The 19,888-nt window shown below is 33.6% G+C and overlaps 1 protein-coding gene across 7 annotated transcripts in view; it reads right to left on the bottom strand.

Moving 5' to 3' along the window:
- LOC116427605 (uncharacterized) overlaps positions 1-19,888 on the bottom strand; it is a 133,812-nt gene that overhangs the window by 20,485 nt on the left and 93,439 nt on the right. For 5 of the 7 annotated variants that reach the window (XM_031978135.2, XM_031978140.2, XM_031978136.2 and 2 more), the window contains exons 4-5: positions 16,896-17,109; positions 5,929-6,063 (exon numbers count right to left, since the gene is read on the bottom strand). In XM_031978135.2, coding sequence (XP_031833995.1) covers positions 5,929-6,063; positions 16,896-17,109 — 349 coding nt within the window. Of the gene's footprint in view, positions 1-5,928; positions 6,064-16,214; positions 16,556-16,895; positions 17,110-19,888 lie in introns of those variants that run through there. The other 2 variants (XM_076373345.1, XM_076373372.1) reach the window with 2 other exon arrangements.

Below are 19,888 nucleotides of genomic sequence, written 5' to 3' on the forward strand. Positions count from 1 at the left end.
TTTATTGCGCGCAGAACGAGAGGTTTTTCCAACTAAATTCCACAGTTAACTGGTTAAGAAGGAAATCAATTTTGATGTTTATGTCTAACTCGACTCCAAAGGTTAACGATTGCTAATAGAATAACATTTACTTTATATTTAAAACGAATCAATAACACTCAAATTTGTCGAATTCAGTTGAAAATTTTCGTCACGAGTTCGACACGATATTGCAGGTCAAGGGGTTAAATTAACCTTTTGCACTCGGAAGTTTTTCACTAGAAATGTTTCACATTTTTCGACCAGGCGAAGACTATATTCCTTGAAACTAACTCGAAGGGAAATCACAAGTATATCGAGGAATTCCAATATTACACGTATCAAGGCATTATAGAAAATTTAACATTAAATATCAGATTTTATAGTTTTACCGCGTCAGATCAAATGGCGACTGAGAGTCGCCTTCCGGTGCAAACGGTTCACGTCGAATGCCAAAGGATTTCACGTAGCAAACTACATACAACTGCGTACAACTTTTTTTTTCTGTTTTGCGTTTAGACACACACCTCTGTGAATATACGCCAGTAGCTAAAGAGTTAAGCAATCGATATATAATTTAACTTCATCCGCTGAAGCTTTTGCACATTTCAAAGAATCTTCGGCCGAAAAGGGTTAATCAATTGACGCGTTTCGTTAAATTCTCTGACGCGTTCACCGCTGAACGAATGACTCATGGAAATTAGGAAGTTAGCCTGTCGTGCAATATCGTGTGACTTGTGAACGTCGACGCTAGAATTCGGATGGTAATGAACGTGTCAACGCGTCCTTCATTTTTTCTCATTGACTTTTCTGTGAAAGTGAACAAGACGTGCCCCACAAAAATGCTGAATTATGTATATTGTCACATGCCATTGGGCATTCCGCCAAAATTGATGGAAGACTGGATAAACAATGAAGCTAATCGATGGGAAATTCTGTCATAAATATTGAAGCTTATGTGCTCTGTAAACGGTCTAACCGGGAGGTAGCTATTCTGTCATAATTAAACCTGCGCACACAATGAAGCCCAAAGGAGGACGGTTGTCCTATTTTGAAATTCATCGCGATGGAAACGTAACTATTCAACTAACGAAGAGTTTAAACATCGAAGAATCAGTGCTAACGATCAAAACAAACAAAGAGCACTGACGTTCCTACGTATATTTTTAGACTCGTAGTTCTAGGAGTAGACACTTAAGGAAAATGTATCATTTTTATAATTAATTTTAGAGATTTGTATGAAATTTGATTTCAGAATATTCGTCTAACTGTTTATAGCTTTAATTTATTAAATATTTGTCTTTACAGCTTGCATAAACACGTAAATTAACATACATATAAATTCTAATGATTGAACTAAATTATTAATGTCTTATCTAAATAGATTACAGGATTATAAATTAATTGAAAATAGTTATTAACAGTACTTGCTAATTAAACCGTTGCTTATGGAAGCTGATAGTCTGATTAGCATGCTTTTTTCAGAATTAATTTCAATCTCGATGCTCATGCACCGCCGGAAATTAGCGAGACCAACACCAATTACGTTGCAAGAAAATTAATTGCGGTAACAGTATTACCGAACTCATACTCTGACACTGCGTCGCATGTCTACCACACTGTCATTGATTACCACGCGTGGTATAGCCGGAAGGCGAATAGAAAAGCTCCGGTACTAATTAAAAAGATATGTGTGATTACGATAAAACTGTTTTTCGCGATAAAACTATAGTTTTTCCGTTTTCTGTTTGCTAAGGTACTGGACACTTTAGTCTCAACATTATTTCTTAATTACGCTATTTTTATTGAATAATTTTATCATTGTATTATATTACTGTTTATTATTAGTATATAATATTATTATATCACATAATAATAATATAATAAATATTAACTAAAATATAACGAGTATTTTAGTTCGTTTCCATTGTCCGCGCGACTGATACGGGAATATTTTTGAAAAGACAACCACCTATATTTATGTTTTATTGTAACAAAAATAAACTATAATATATATAATTATTATATAATAATATAATTATATAATATTCCAATACAATTTTATTATTACTTAATAATTATCATATATATTATATTCTTCTTACAAATATAAAAAGAGGTGATTGTCTTTTCGAAAATATTCCTGTATCAGTCGCGCGGACAATGGAACCGAATTGAAATACTCGTTTGGGCGTGAAATTTTAGCGAGAAACAGGTCAGTCTGAAAGAACTCAGCTGCAGGTAATTGCGAATTTACATGTTCCATCACGCGGCCAATGAATAAACTATCCGTCGTTTCCTTTTCCGTGTCTCGTTCGTTTAGTATGCGACAAAAGGCAGATTCCGTTTTTACATTCGGCGCATTAGCATCGAGCATTCTGAAAAATATTAACGAAGCCGTATCTCGATCGATATTCCGTGATACGCGTTCGCTTTGATCAATATTCATGGTCCCGCGGATGCTTCGAGCGCGACGCGATATGCGGCAAGATAAACGCGCAGCATAAAACATGGACGAACAACGTTTATGGAGCGACATCGGCCCGCTTATTAGATTTTCGGCCGGGAATCGAAAATTCGATTACTATCCTACACAGCATTATCACGGCTGCGCCGTGGTATATCGAAAACGAGACACTCCATCATGGTTTCGACAGTAGCACTGTAAAAGAAATCGCAAGGTTCGATAGAAATTATTTAAGGGAAGACAACATAGAGGCGTCTCAAAAATTTTCTTATTAATAACCATCAAGTGGGAACTTATGATTTTTCCTCTGGGTATAAGTGCGATATTTTTCCTAAGCCACAGTGTTACAAAATGGCGCAGTTATTCGCTAGCTTCGTAAAACATCCATTGTTGCTCGACTCGATCGCAAATAACTGAAACATTCGAAGACAAGAATTTTTGTGGATTTATAAGTAGAAATATATTACCCAAAATGTAGCGTGTTTTTTGAAATTTTCATTATCATGGAAATGGCGAGTATTTGAAGTGCGAGAACCTGTTCTTACGCCAAAAAATTAGATTCGACTATTTATAAAATATTAAGTAATTGTGATATTGAACAACCCATACGATACGTGTTAGATAATATATTTCATTGTAGTTGATAGAAGACTGTTTTAAATAATCATGTTTTACGTGGCATTAATAGTCAGCTTCATTTTTATTTCCTGTGTCATAAGACCATTAACTGATCATAGTAAATTATGTTTAAATGCCAAAAATTGTTTGGAATAAGTGCACTTATGGCTGTTAAGTAATATAAAGTAAAAACTAATGCACATGAGAAAATAAGTACTACTGGTACATTAAGAAAAATGAAAATAAAAAGTGTCATCGGTGAATCGTCATAGTTAAAAATATCTATTATGATATATATTTCGAAAACTAAGAGAAAACTACGATTTGCTCAGTTTTACATATCGTTTGAAATAAGGTACAAATGTTCCTTTTCAGAAGTGTGACCTAAATACGAGCAATCCTTAGAATATGCTAAAATAAAAGTAAATAATACTTCGACTGGCAAATATTTAAATCTCCTCTACACCGTGTCTTTTACCTTACAGACAATTTTATCCAACAATTACCCCTTTGCACTCGAGGGTGACTCTCAGTCACCACCTTGATGAAGTAAAATTACAAAATTTGATATTTAATATTGAACCGTGTACAAAGCATCGGTGCATGAGTTATTGGAATAAAAGAGCTTTGTTTCTCAATTTACTTGATTTCTCTTTGAATTAATTTCAAAAATATCATCTCCGTCTAGATAGAAAGTGCTAAGTATTTCTAACGAAATACTTCCGAGTGCAAAGGGTTAATGGACACTTCGCAAATTATTCCGAAAGATTAATGGAAAAAATATTAATTTTTCAGCTGCTGCGAAACGAATCGAGGGAAGCAGAAGACGAGCACCGCGAAGAGATAAGAGTCGTTATCCAGCAGTAACATAATATACGACCAGTATTAAATGAGCGCCTTATTAAACCACAGCGGGAAAGCGGCGCATCTCTCTTATCCGACTCGGGTCAACACATTTTTCTTCGTTCGAGCGAATTCATTAAAGGAGACTTACAAATTCTTAAGGCCGCATCGCGAGTTTTCTTTTTGCGTTCGTGTATGTACACAGGGTTATCCTTCATTATTCATTTATTTGTTGATCAACATTTTGGAACACGCATTAAAATAATAGCCTGCTGATATTTATGCAAACTTCAATTTGTAGGATCATAATTAGATAATAGAATTATAGAAATATTTCCTTTTAACAGAATTTATAGACAGCACTGGGAAAACAGAATTCCAGATAACAGATTTGCCTAACAAATATCGAAGATATGAAACAAATAGAATTATGGTTGAACATAGTTCTTGCAAACCAGTTTTATAGATAGCACTGGGAAAATAGAATTATTATATAAGTGTTATACTTGTTAATAAATTTTACAGATATACTGTGGATGTTTTATTCATTTTTTTTATATAGTAAGCATTTCGTGCAATTTGGAACTTTTGAATTTTCTAATAATATGTAATTTCGAGATTTTCAGATGAAAATCATTCGAAGGTCACGGTATAGTACATTCTTGGAATGATCTCGAGATTTTGATCTCATTTATTATCAATAAAATCCTTGATGATCTTTAGATGACTTTCACTTTAATGGTTTACTTTCCTCTTCGAAATATAAAAAACTTTTTATATCTGAACGAATAAAAGAATAATTAAACATGGTAGATTTAAGAGGGCCGTTCTGCGCAAAACACGAATGTGAAACGTGTAAATAAAGCACGAGATACAGTTTTAAATTCAATTTCCTTTCCATTTCAACGTCAACGCTATCAGAAAGGGTAATCTTTGATTCAACCGCAATCTATGAAAAAACTATCAAAGAAATACTTTGTTTTGCATAAAATTCTGCACTCCACTTACGGCAGGCAGTGCGAAGTCTACTTTCTTTTAAACAAATGAAATAGGTTAGTACTTTCAAAAGTAAATCGCTGTATTCTATATCCAACGTTGCAAAACTCGTCGTACAAGAAGCGACACGCGGAGAAAAGTTCGCATTGTTTAGTTTTATTCTTTCGAGTGCAAGAGTAGGTTTATTGAGACTTCAATTGACTTACAATTCTTTAGTAACTTCTCAAAGAAGTATCCACCTTTCCAATAATTACTAATACATAATTTCAATAATTACTATATAGTAAGTATTAGTAAAACAAGAAACCACGGGTCGATTTGATCCATCTGGTACTTCTAATGTTAAACCTTTGCGCTCGAGAGGTAACTCACTCACCAGATTTCATACTATAAAGTCTGAAACAAACTCTAAACTTTGATATTTAATATTACACTTCGTATAACGCATCAATCTGTGAAATATTGAAATAAAATAGCATTGTTCCCTAATACACGTGTGATTTCTCTCCGAGTTTCACGAAATATCGTCTTTATCTCGTTAGAAAATCTTAACACATTGAACGCCGGCTAAATTTCAGCTACTAGAAACGGGAGTGTCGATGAATATAATTTTATATTTTTAGACATCAATCAAACCGAAATTTGTAACTTGCGACAAAGAATAAGGAATTCGATTTTGTCATATTAGTTTGGATTTGTGTCATACATATCTAAAACGTTACATTAACACATTGTCTTAAAATACTTCTACTGAGAAACTTCCGAGTGCAAAGGGTTAAACAACTGTAGACGGTAGAGTGTGCAGTGTGGCATTGACGAATCAGCACGAGGAGCAACTCGGGTTGTACGACGAACTGAGAAAAATCGGCGTTCTGCCTGGTAAACCGACGTTGACGAAGGTTTCATGAAACCAAGGAGCCGACGCGTGCATCGAAACATGTCTCGACGCGTGCAGGGGCCATAACGAATGAAGAAAAATTACCAACCTGTGTTGCGGGGGCGGCGTAGGCGTTCTTGATAGAGGAAAGCTGGCGACTTCTCTCGTCACTGATAGCGAGCGAATCGATCCAAACGTTTGGTCCGGAGATAAATTAGCACCGACGCTTTGCACCATCCCGCTACTGAAACAGATCGATTTGTTCACGTCATAGAAATTCATGTAACGGGAAACGAACAGCATGGAAAACAACTTCCCTGCGACACGAGTGTCACAATTAATTTGAATTGAAACGACGAAATTCTGCGAACCTTTAATGTTTTGTTTTCCCAGTGGGATTGTTATTGAACATTTGAAACCTGCTGTTTGAATGTCTGAAAGATGAAACGGTTTCTGAGTGGAAAATTGTTGCAACATTGTTTAGTATTTTGGTGGTCCAATTTTACAGCTCCATTATATAATTCTGTTTAATGTATTTTAACCCTTAGTACAAAATGTGGATGTGTAAAAGATTCTAATAATCTTAAAGTTTCTGAAAGATTCATTAAAATATTTAATACTATGACTGATACAATATTGAAGCCTACAGAGAAGGGGAATAAAAGATCTAAGAAATGTTACAACATTGTTCATTTTCGTTAGGGATATTGAAAATTGATTGGAGTTGGTGATAGATCACAAAACCATCTGGAGTGCTAAGGGTTAACATCTGGAACTTCGTTTGTGTTTTAAAAAAATGTAACTTCTATTGGTAGTACCTTGTAAAACGACACGTATTATTCTTTGTTTTATAGAGTATTTTGATGTTTCCATTCATTCATTTGCAACTGTTTGTAATTATTTCTTTCATTGAACATTGGTAACTAAGAATACTTGAGAAATCTTCAAAACAGTTTAGTTTCCGAAACGTCACTGAATACAGATTATAACAAACACAGTGTATTCCTTCCCTTAAATATAAATATTAACTGAAATAGCACAAAAGAATTATTGAATTTAAAATAATTATTCAAATGAAATTAATAATTATAAATACTTATTTACATGAAATTAATAATTATAAATACTTATTTAAATGACATTAATAATTATAAATACTTATCTACATGAAATTAATAATTATAAATACTTATTCAAATGAAAGTATTAATTATAAATACTTATTTAAATGACAATAATAATTAATACTTCCTTAAATGAAATTAATAATTATAAATATTTATTCAAATGAAATTAATAATTATAAATACTTATTCAAATGAAATTATTAATTATAAATACTTATTTAAATGATAACTCTTATTTAACAATTGGAAATGCAAATATCATGAATACTAATAGGCAGTAAATTGAAAATAGAAGGCAGGAGAAAATAGCGAACTGAATATGGAATCTGCTCCACGCTCGATTTCAGTCTCTTAAGAACACTTCCCTTATTCAAAACACAAACTATGTCCTGTTCGGTTCAAGTGTCTGTATAGTGGGCGCACAGCCAAGTTCTAGTCCGCAATCTGAAAAGGTCACGGCGTGATAAGAAAGAATTCCATATTGAATTTTACAGCCATCACATTTCGTTGATTCGAGTGGTTTCTCGGCAGCAATTAAGTAAAATTCTTTGCACGGCCATTCGTGTTCAGCTTCGTACAATTTTTCTCGAGGAGTTAATTGCCGGTTGATTGAAAATGGCGCACAACGGAATACAGTAAATACCGAAACTCTATTTAAGAAGAGAAAGTTCTGCTGCTCCGCTAGCGCATTCTTCTTGACACGTGATACGTTTTATATAGGCAAGAGGTATTTGCAGCATTCAATTGTAGGGTGTTCGACTACAAATGGGTTTTAGGGCGCGGTATTGCACGCCGTTTAAAATGAAAATTAAGGGTAACCGAATCCCAGTCGAGAATTAACAATTAAACATTTTTCTGAACTACCGTGATCCCAAGATAGTGATGCGCGCGAGCCAGCTCACTAGCAACACGAACAGTAACCTGCCGAAGATAGATGTTTACTTGGAAGCTATTAGGTTTAACACGTTGACTGCCACGAAAATTTCTAGCGTTTTGTATAGTAATACTTATTCTTTAATAACAAAGGTAAATTGTATTGAAAATAATTATTAACCAGTTAACTGTGGAATTTATTTTAATAAAATAAAAAAAAGGAGCGTGTACTCGGCGAACGCAGAACGAATGCAAGTAGAGTATATTTTTAATGAAAGATCAAAGCGAAACAAAGAAGAATTACATGTTTATGTGAAAAAATAAAGAATTCATCGCTGAAAGAATTAGTATCATGTATACGATGATGTGTATACTCGTCAAATACAGTTAACTGGTTAATGATTTGGTATCGCAGTAATTATATTACACTATTATCTAGCTACTTACGTTACTAAATATCATTATCTAACATCAATCTTTTTATTGCAATTGTTCTTTAGCAATTTGGAATCTCCGGTCATCGGTGACCACCGTGGCGGTAAGGTCAACGTGTTAATTAATTTGCTACTTCTGTATTCAATCGATTACAAATCTAGCTTTACACTAGAATTACCGAGCATTTAACCCTAATCGAACCACGATGTGACTTTGTCACATTTGAACTTTTCACTTAAGTTTTTTGATCATTTCATATTGCATTTCCAAAAGTTTCTTGGGGCTTTTAAAATTTGGGTCCTATAAACAAAAACAATAACATTTTAATCATTCCTTTTATTCTCATAAGTGACTGAGAGTCACATCGTGGCGATTCGTTATAAAAACACGTGGTACGATTAGGGTTAATATGATTAGTATGTAATCCCTATAAAAATTGCAACAATAGATTATTCTCAGTTTCTTCAAACGTTCATTATAGTACTCAAGTGATACTATTTATTTTCAAAATTATTTCGAATATTCAATGCTTTGAAGGTATTACTGATCGCTGAACAAAAAGATCTGAACCAGTTATTTTGACTGTTACGTAGTTCTAGTGTTAATCATTTTATTATCAATGGCTTCTTCTCATAAATTTAGATTACAATCTAAAATCATTTACGACAAACTTGTATCGAAGGAAAGTATACCACAATCTTCTTATAAAAGATAACATTTTTTAATGGATTGAAGATCATCAAAAATAACAATTCTAATCCATTGGAGTATCGTTTGATTGATTATATATCTTGTTTTGGAATTATGCAATCTTATTTTCATTCAGTTTTCCTTACAATGTTGATATGAATGATGCGAATTGTTATTATTAGATGGCACAGCCTGTGCGTATGTCACCACACCTTTCATTCCATTGATCACGACAGAAACACATGATCAAGTGTTAGTCAAGTTTCATTGTTAAATTGTGAAATAGAAATTATAAAAAGCAGCTTCACATGCATCGAGCAGGATACCATGGAAGGCTCGGATCAATACCCTCTCCAGAGCAGGTAGGAACTTCTATAGCGATTCCCGTCTGGACTCGATGGAAGGGAAAATACTTGGGCGAGGTGGATAGTTATCGATATACAGGGTGTTCTGTCAGATCTCGTGCATCTGAATATCTGAATTCTATTTAATGAAACGAACAAACGTACAGCTTGCACAGAGTGCCACTGAAAACATTTCTTTCAATAATCGCAATTGAAAGACATTGATTTCTATTTTCAGTACCGTTTGAAGCAGTGTTACACAAAATTTGTAGTATTTACTGTGTATTATTAAAACAATACATTAGACAAATATATTGTATTCTTGGTGCTAAGGTTACACGCGTATTTCAAAATCTAGCGAATAAAAGTAAAGAAAATAGTAAATAGAATGAGTAAATAGAAGAGAGTGAAATAGTAAATGAAATTAGTAAATAAAAGTTAATAAGTAAATACAACAGTAAATGAAATAGTAAATAAAAGTACATAAAATATTTTCTATTTCAAATATTTCACCCAGACCCAGGAATTATGACATAGTACAAGCAAAAATTACTCCATTCACCGCGTTTTTGGAACGGTAGATTGCTACCAGTGAACCCTAATGTGCCAACCTACGCTGATCAGCGTACTATCTAGCATTTTTTGATATTCACCCGTACCGCTTCCATCGAGACCCCTTGTATATCCAAGCGAAACCGAGCATTTCGAGATGCCGACTTATGAATTATTCAAAATGAGGTGGCACAGCAGAATGTCGAAGTTGTAGCCGACAAACCGGCTTCCCCTCTGTTGCTAATGCATTTTCTCTCGCCGAATTGCCCGTAGTTTCCGCGTGGAGAAGTTCCGGCAAACTTGTTAAACCTACGCGTTCTCCTCGTGGGTTTTAATGCCGTATCGATGCCGACTTGTTAACAGAACTTTTAATTGCGAAAGAATCGTCCCCGCTTGCTGGCAAACCGGATAAGAGTCACGCTCGAGCGAGCCGCGGGGATTAATGAATCTCGACGTCCGGCGAATGCCTGCAATTAGACGATTAGGAGGCGATCCCGATTCAATCGGAAGTCTAGAAGCCATTCTCGTTATACAATAGACGCATAACAGCGTTTCACTTGGCGGGGTGATTAACAACGAGAAACAAAGGCTAGATGTGATTAATGAAGTGGAAAGGTTTCGGGGGCCGTTTTAAGAGTTTCGGCAGTGAAACAGGAACTATTCAATTTAGAGATTAACGACGTGAAATAAAAGGCAGAGAAAATTAATAGAGAAAGGGTTGAGCGCCATTTTAAGAGTTCTAGTAGTAAAACTTGGAAATACTCAATTCGACGATTAACAACGTGAAATAAAAGGTAGAGAAGGTTAATGGCGAAAAAGGATTGACATTTTTCAGTTTTGGGGGTAAAATTGGAAATATTCGAGTCAGAAATTAACGGCGTGAAATGAGAGGTAGAGAAAATTAATAGAGAAATGGATTGGACGCAATTTTTCGGTAAAATTGGATATATTCCTAATATTAATGAATTAATTTATATTAATAAAAATGTGATACTCTATATTCTTCATTCTAAGAATCCGGCGACATTAAGTATTATGGCACTAAAGTTAGAAAATATTTAAAAAATGGAACGATTCATTTTCACTTGTAACTTACGTGTCGAAAAGGCATTGATAAAAATCTGATAACCCTATATTCTTCATTTCAAAACAAATGCTGTTAAGATTTGTTCTAAATGTTTCGAGGCACTTGAAAATCTAGGTTCGTGGTAACGGAACGTGTCGCGTCTACGCTTAACGCGGACAAACGGTGCTTCCAGTCACTGATGAATTAATTTCAAAATTACAGCTTCAGAAGTTGGCTTATTGTCACACGGTTTTGGGAAACACGCGAACTTCCCGGAATCCTGGTTTCCAAGCTCAATAGCGGTTGACGTATCATAAACCCCAAGACGCAACGCTGCAGTTAACGGGTCCGCGCGACCCCTTTAGGCTTAATCCCTGGCGGGTTACCTCGTAACGGATTTCACCTTTACATGCAGTACCGGGAACGGAAGCTCTATCAGTTCGTCAAGTGACTGGTTACAACTAGCAAATTGTATTACCGTCCCTTGGGCCAGTTTATATTAACTTATTTGCATCGGGATTCTTTTCCCTGATGTATTCTTTAGCACGTTGACAACTCTGGAAATTTTCAGTGTTTGTATAATGTCACTCATTATTTCATAAGTACAAATCGCGTTAGAATTGGAAATTAATGATTTAGTATGATTGTTCTTAAGGTGCACTGTTATTTAGTTACTTGTGCAAAATATTTTGAGTGTTTGTATAATGTCACTTATTATTTCATAAGTAAAAATCCGGTTAGAATTGGAAATTAATGGCTTAATATGATCGTTCTTAAGGTGCACTGTTATTTAGTTACTTGTGCAAAATATTTTGAGTGTTTGTATAATGTCACTTATTATTTCATAAGTAAAAATCCCGTTAGAATTGGAAATTAATGGCTTAATATGATCGTTCTTAAGGTGCACCGTTATTTGGTTGTGAAAAATATTTGCATTTGACATCAGTTTTCTTACAATTGTTTTCGAGCAATTGGAAGACAGGTATTGTCTTTGATAATAAATTGAAAAAGAATCCTAGGATCACTATAGAACTAAATTTCTTGGTTAGCTCACGCAGTTGTAAATAGAATTTAGAAATAAAGGGAAGATTATAAGTCTACGTTTACTGTGGAGATTACATGCTTACACGAGAAAGATAATATTTAATTTCGACTTGGAAGAAGAGAATAATGTTTATGTTTGTTAAATTCAGTTTCTAAACTTCTCTAGTTCCATTCAGTGTTATAAGGCTATGAATTAATTCCTTTGTCATTTTCGTCACGGTTAAACTTTTGACAATTTATGGATCGAATGTGTTATCTTTATTTTGTCATCTTCTTATAAAGTGATGAGATCTTTTATAAGAAAAATCTTGTTTCAGTACTTTAGTCGTATCAACATTGAATTATTGAAAAATAAATTTTCTATTTCATGTTTATAAGAATTGTTGCCTGGATTATTTTGTACGCATAAAATAGTAGAGAGAATTCGACGATCTAACGAAAAATGAATTATTTCTTCTTTTTAATGCTGATTGTTTTATTCGAAGTGCGTTCTGGTTTGTTGAGATGTGTTTAATGTGTGCAACGGAAGGTCATGCAATGCCATGGATGTCTAACAGAGCTGGGTCAACGTGAATAGCTCGTTTACTTCTAACTGCGTGGTTTTGTATAGCGGACAAGTAGGATTTAGCGTGCCGAAGATGCACAATTCAAAATGGCCGTGTCACGCCGCAAGACGCGGCTTTCCTTACATTTTATGGTAAAAGATGTCGAGGTTAAGAATGCTTTAAAATTTTAATGATATCATTGGAACCTTAAAAAGAATGTTCAGGGCATTCTTTTTATTTATCTTCAAGAATTCTATTTCCTTATCCTCTAATATATGTCTCTTTTATTATAATTATTATATCTACAATAACCGACATTAAATATTCCGTACAATTAATTATTAACTTTATACGAATGATAAAGATTACAGTGGAAAATTAAATTGTCAACCTAATGTAGATATTATAATCAAGATAATTTTTCTGAATTTAAAGCGTTCCACAAAATTGGGAACACTTTAGCGAATTAAAAAATAATCATATATTATAACTGTTACAGCATTCAAATAGAAACGGTTACAATATTTAAAATAAAACTTCGAAATAAGGTAATATACACTTAAATTTGAAATCGTATAAAATAATTGGAATTATCCGAAGAATAGTGAAATTAAAATAAAATAAAAATGCAGCCATTGCTGCAACATTTAACACTAGAACTGCCGAGCAATCAAATTGATATTTTCAAATGTTTATATAGGACCTCCAAGAATGCAGCTATTGACATTTCAATTGACCTACGATTCAATTTGCGTATTAAGAAACCAATTTCTTCAGTAATTCTGCAGAGAAGCAACTGTTATCTTTTTAATAACTGTAGAAGTATTTATAAATGGGCCAATTTGACCCATTTGGTAGTTCTAGCGTTAAATACTACATTGTCTTTCGCCAACGGGTAATAGTCACTAAAACTTCGAACTATTTCAATTCGATTCCGAGAGCATCGAACTTGAAATGGACAAGATGGCGCGTTCATCTCTCCCACCTACAAAAACTTCACTGCCTAAAAACTTCGAAGGGAGAACACTCTCAGAGACAGAATTGTTTGACTCAAAGAAATGTTTGACACGACCGACAGGAAACCATTCGCAAGATTAGTTTTCCCCAGATTTCCAGGATTATTTGCATATTTCGTTAATGAGATATCTTTTTATGTAATATCGTTCAGCTTGTTACAATATATTTCGCAAAGCTGCATTCTCATGACTTTCAAATACCTTTCAGAAAGAAAAGTTACTTTAATATCGACGATTATTAATGTGGTATCAACACGATAGCTATCCAGCCTGCAACGCATTCGTGGCTAGAAAGGACTCCGATGCAGAATTTCCTAATTAGTCTTGAAAGCGGTATTTCGCGGTCAAGATTAAAAACATGTTTGCGCTGATTTTGATCAAGGAAACTTTGCTTTCTATGGTAAAATTCAATTGATCACCGTGATTCGTTATAAACAATGTAATTATAATAAATGTGTAATAATTCTTTAAACTGCGTAAAGAGGAACTACTGTCATTATCTTCGTCATCGAACTTTTCTACGAAATACCGAAAAATACGATTAAAAAATGTAAAAATATATCATTATAATTCGTTTAATTCTATACTCTTCGGAACATGTAATTTTCCAAATCTCTACTGTAATCTACTTTCATGAAGTCCCATTTTACAATTTTTTTGAAGATTTTTATACGTCGTGAATAAATAAAGCTCGTAGTCTAATGATATCTAACTAATTAAGATAACTGACTACTTTTCACCTCACAATTCTAATTTAAAACGTTAGTTCCGAATAATATTGAATTATCTGAAAGAATATTTTTGATATTCAAAAGTTCAAAGTGTTATTATTAAATAATAAATTCCAAAGAAAAAAGAACACAATATCTTTTTCCAATATATTGTAATATAAAGCTGAAAATTTAATTTCTAACCAGGAAACGCCGTTGCTCTGGATATCGTACAGTGAATTAACTGACACGAGAGACGGATCAATTCGATGATCCCCGGAACTTATCACTTTAAATTTTTTCTGTGGGGTCACAGCGAGCGATAACGTTTCCCGCGATCGTATATGCAACGTACCGAAATAACGCGTGCTAATTTCGCCGTGCGGATACTCTCCACTACTCTTCTCTAATCACTACCTCGCGTTTCCGAAAGTGTGTTAAAGGTCAGGGCTACGATTTTGTTCACTTGGTGTAGTCGTATTCTTCTAAACATATTGAATCATATATTTTATAATGTCTTCATTGCTTCTAATTCAGAGGAAGCGTCATTGTTAACCACTTGCTTGGCAATTTATTTTGAATTAAACGTTCCCGTTTACGTTATTTAATTTTGTCAGAACAATTAAATTTATCTACGAAAAAGATATAAAATAATTGTAAAATAACTTGCGAAATCCAGTTTCGCACTGACAGTACGAGTAAGTGACTGGTCATTTCAGTTCAAGGGGTTAATGTAGATTATTTTTCTGAAATAGTTAATAACACTCGAGCATTACAAGCTTCGAATAATGAGAAACCTATGTTTCATAATTATTATTTAGATAAATACTGGATGTATTTGCATTACAGAACAATTGGAACGATATACAAGCACAAGTTTTGTGATGTAATAAAATTTATATTAATTGTAGATTGATGAAATTACACTAAAATATTTTGCTAGGTGTGTAATACATAATAGATAATATTTGGCAGTATTAGCTATCAAACATTTAAGACGATTGATATTTAATCTTCATAAACATTATAATAATAGTTTTATTTTATTTTTGTAGTTTCTACAGATCTTCACCATAGTATTCAAACGAAGCTATCTTCAAAATAATTTCGGATATTTAACACTTTTCAGATATCAATCATTGCGAAATGAGAAAACTAAAATTAATCAGTTCGTCGGTACTGTAGCATTAGTATTAAACAATTTACCTTGAAGATTGACATCTAATCCTTATAAACATTGATATATACATTTGTATAGTTTTTTCAGATATGCATCATAGTATTCGAACGAAGCTATTTTCAAAATAATTTCGGATATTCAACACTTTTCAGATATCAATAATTGCGAAATGAGTAAAATTAATCGGTTCGTCGGTACTGTAGCGTTAGTGTTAAATAATTTACTTTGAAGATCCTTGGAAGGTCGTTTGAAAAACGCAATAGGGGTATCAACGATCGATGAGGATTTACGTAAGAATAAGAATAGAATCGGCCAGGGACTAACGAATTATCGGAGTATACCTACGATTAACAGGCTTAAGCAGGAGACATCGATGGTCTCTTTTACCTAGCTATGTCTGTCCCATTGCTGAATATAGCATCGCATTAAGTATGTATGGCGACAGTGGATTATTTTTAGCGGTAATGACTTTTATCGTTGACTATACCGACAGCCTCTATTAAGAATAAATGAAACTTTTCCTGGGCGTTCTCTCTGGTTAGACAATGTACAGTGAAATACTGAAAAAAGTCTATTTTGGGCCATTATTATCTGACACGAATAGGCTGCTTTAAAGCAGTCCGTAGAAAGAATCAACTTAGTACACGATTTAATAAAGAATTGTTTAATTTATTTTATTTAATTGTTTTTTTTTCATTAAATAAAGTGGAACTTGTGTATTATAATATTTATTATAAATATGAGATAATTATTAATTTTATAAATATGATATAATAAATATTAGAATACATAAGCCATACTTCTTCATTATTTTATTTATTGCATTTATATTATCTTTATATAATACAGGGTACATTATGCAATGACATAGATAAAGTTTCATTAGTTAAGTGGTATATGTGGTTGTTCCTGACGGGTATACTCACAAAAAAATGGCAAGGTTTCCAGAATGGCAAACTTACTCGTTGCGACAAGTTTTTGGTACAAACTTCTTAAAGAGGTCGCAACGGCCGACTGGTTAACACTATAACTACCGAACAGTCGATTTAATTTGTTATTTCACTATAAGAATTATAAGAATGTGTTTATTGTTTATTGATTACTAAATCAAGTTACTTCGTAATTTGTTCGGGTAGCATTTGTCTTTTCAATAGCTATAAAAGAAGAAATCAGGAATGAGCCATTTTGACCTATCCGGTAGTTCTAGTGTTAACACATTGCGTACCGGCTAATTTTCAGAAAACTGAATTGTGATGGCAATTTTCACTGAGGTCAACTTATATCACTATACACGGAGAAACTCAGATATCATATTGTTATGCAATATATTTTAAATAGATAATCAATTCGAATTAAATTTTATATTTCCTTCAATGCTGTGGTAATTAGCGAAGTTGCATAGCTAAGTGTCTTTATATAAAAACGAGATCTCTCGTTACCGGTACGCGATGTGTTAACAGTGACACGTTAATGTAAAATATAAGGCAATCTCACCTGACTGAACCCGAAGTCACCAAAAACGGCATAGGTGTTGGACACGGACTCAGGGGCGAGCTGCTGACCGAACTTCGGGTGCTACTTAGGACAGAATGTGGACATTGCGGCGGGCCAACATGTCCGCCGCCAGATGCACTTCCACCTTTACTCGAGGAACGTCCCTTCAGGCAGGGAATTTTCGACCATCCGCTAACATCCTTGCCCGACACACCTGCAGACAAACACGATGATTAGATACCATTACGACAGGAGGCGGCAGCTGTTCAACTGCTACAGCCAATGCAGAGATTATTTCGTATCGTGGTAATTAATTACGGTTACACTCCGACGCGTTCAACGAAACGTTAAACGAGGCCAGCACAATGCACAGTGGATAGGGATAAAGAAACTTTAATAGTTCCAATTATTTTTATATTATCTCTTTGCACTCGAGATGAGACTCACAGATACCACTTGATTTGATACAGCAGAACTATGAAGTTGAATATTTGGTATTTTAAATTAAACTTCGTATTGCCATGTGAAATATTTAAATAAAATAGCTTTGTAGCTGAATTTATTTGTGAACTATCGTTAGATTAGCTTCAAACAATGTCATCTATATCTCGTCAGAAAATATTGAATACTTCTAGTGAAAACTTTGGAGGGCAAAGGTTAACCCCTTGGCAGTCGATGATGTCTGAGCGACGTAAGGATTGGCAGCTCAGTTGAATTAAAATTTAGTTTGTTGCACGTGGGTGCAGTGAAGAGTAATTTGCTATTATCAATGTTTTAACCCTTTGCACTCCAAAGGTGCCTCTCAGTCACCACTCGATTGGTGCATCAAAATTGTAAAATTTCGTATTTAACATTAAGTCTTGAATGATATGTCGATACGTGGAATGTGGAAATAAAATACCATTGTTCCCCTTATTTTGTGAATACATTCCTCGTTGAGCTAGTTTAAAAAAATGTCATCTATATCTCATATAAAATAAATTGAATATTTCTAGTGATAAATTTTTGGAGTGCAAAGGGTTAAGTTTAAAGGAATCGTGCAGGTAACGAGGAATAGAAAAGCTATTTTTGATTTTATAAATTATTAATGGTAATGGTGATTTGACGGGCGTTGTCGTGGAAATGGCTCGAGATTTTCACTGGGATTATCTTATGTCACTATATGTAAAAACTGAATAATTAGTTCTAATGAAGTTTAATATTTTTGAAATGGTGTATTAATTAGCAATGTGACATAGGTATTTATATAAAAATGGAATTTGTAAAATAGAATCAATGCGAGAAGAATTAAAGAATTATGATTGGAACTTCGTCTGTTTAATTAAGGTAAAAGTATCTCGAAATGTTTCTATCGAAGTAACAAAAGTGACGAAACAAAAGGTAAGAAAAGGCCGCTGTTAACAATGAAAATAATAAATTTCTTCTTCCATTTAATTTACTAGATTTTACTTATCTCTTATTGGACCCTTGGTATTAGACCAACCTTCGCGTTTCAATTACTAATTTTTACATATCCTTTAAGATACTTTTAATTAAACCCTGCTATCTCAATTACTTAATTTTTCTTATCTCTTACTGGATAGTAACTCTTTGTTTACACATAAATTATTAAAAAAATTGTGATTTTAAATAAACATTTGCAATCTACATAATATCACTCGAATTATAATATTTCGGCTGTGTTATTCTTAATCAGGTTCTAAGATCTGCAATCCAACTTGAGATTAACTTTTGCTGTAATTTTTTCAAGGACAGATGAAGGTTAAATCAAGTATAAAAGGTTCGTACGATTTTCTTGTTACTAACGAATTGTCGTCCAATTTAAATTAGTATTTCGCTGGTTTAATTAGTGAAATTGGCATTATCGAGTTATGTTTACACCGTTGGTATCAAATGAAATCAAACGATTTCACAAAAACGTTCTCTGTGCTAAAATTTTGATTTCGCAAATCACATGAACTTTTTCCGGTGCCTAATCTGAACTTATCAGACGCAAAAAATGATATTAGGCGAAGGAAAAGAGTTAATGTGACAAGTACATCTTGGACTCGTTTATTTCTGGATCTTGTTTCGTCACCGTTTGACCACATAATATACGATTGCGTGCCTTCGTCAATTAGTCTCTATTCTGTTTGGCCTTCGAGTGAACAGGTGCGATTAGATTCGGATTCAAACCTAACGTATCGAGCATTAGCATTACAGGGAGTCCATAGACCGTGCAACGCAATTGGTAAAGCTCTTTAGCATAGGAAACACTCGGAGTGCACGTAATTTACAAGTCCATCATTTCTTAATCAACAATAAGTTTCTGGGGATTAAAAGACACTTGCTCCACGGTTTCCCAAATTTCCTTTATTTAACACGTTGAACGCCGCATGATTTCATAAAGCAAAATATTCGAAATGAAAAAAATATAACATTAAATCACTTGATTAAATTACATTGTTAGTATTGCAAGTGCATTTAGCTAAATGCCACCACATTAACTAGCATTATTTATAATATAGAAATGTTTTCAAATAGTCATCGTTTGAGTGAACTATAGTAATTCCATTTGGTTGGGGATCACCGGTGACCCCCATGGCATTCAACGTGTTAAATCGTATAAACAATCTGTTTGAATAACGCAAATAAAGCTAGTCAAGATCACGGTGTCTGAACCAGAAGTGAGGATTGCTAAAATTAAATTGTACATTTACAAATAATCATTTCAACGAATTGTACTTTTTAATTGCTTCGTGATTTCAGTTTGGTTAATGGTAAATATCTGAGATAACCGATTTGAGAAATAATTCAAGTACTTCATAAACGTATTTTAATGTTGGTATCTCTATTCTCGGATTTATGTTATTTGACTTTACCAGGAAACTAAAGATATTACTTAAAGTAATGAAATAAATTAAGTAATTTAATTTCGAAGGTAACATCAGTCAATTTATTTGCATGTGATGTTATTTGGAGAGAAACTCGTTCCATACTTTTAAAGTAATTAC

Source organism: Nomia melanderi, chromosome 1 (genome assembly GCF_051020985.1).
Source record: "Nomia melanderi isolate GNS246 chromosome 1, iyNomMela1, whole genome shotgun sequence".
Taxonomy (NCBI): Eukaryota; Metazoa; Arthropoda; class Insecta; order Hymenoptera; family Halictidae; genus Nomia; species Nomia melanderi.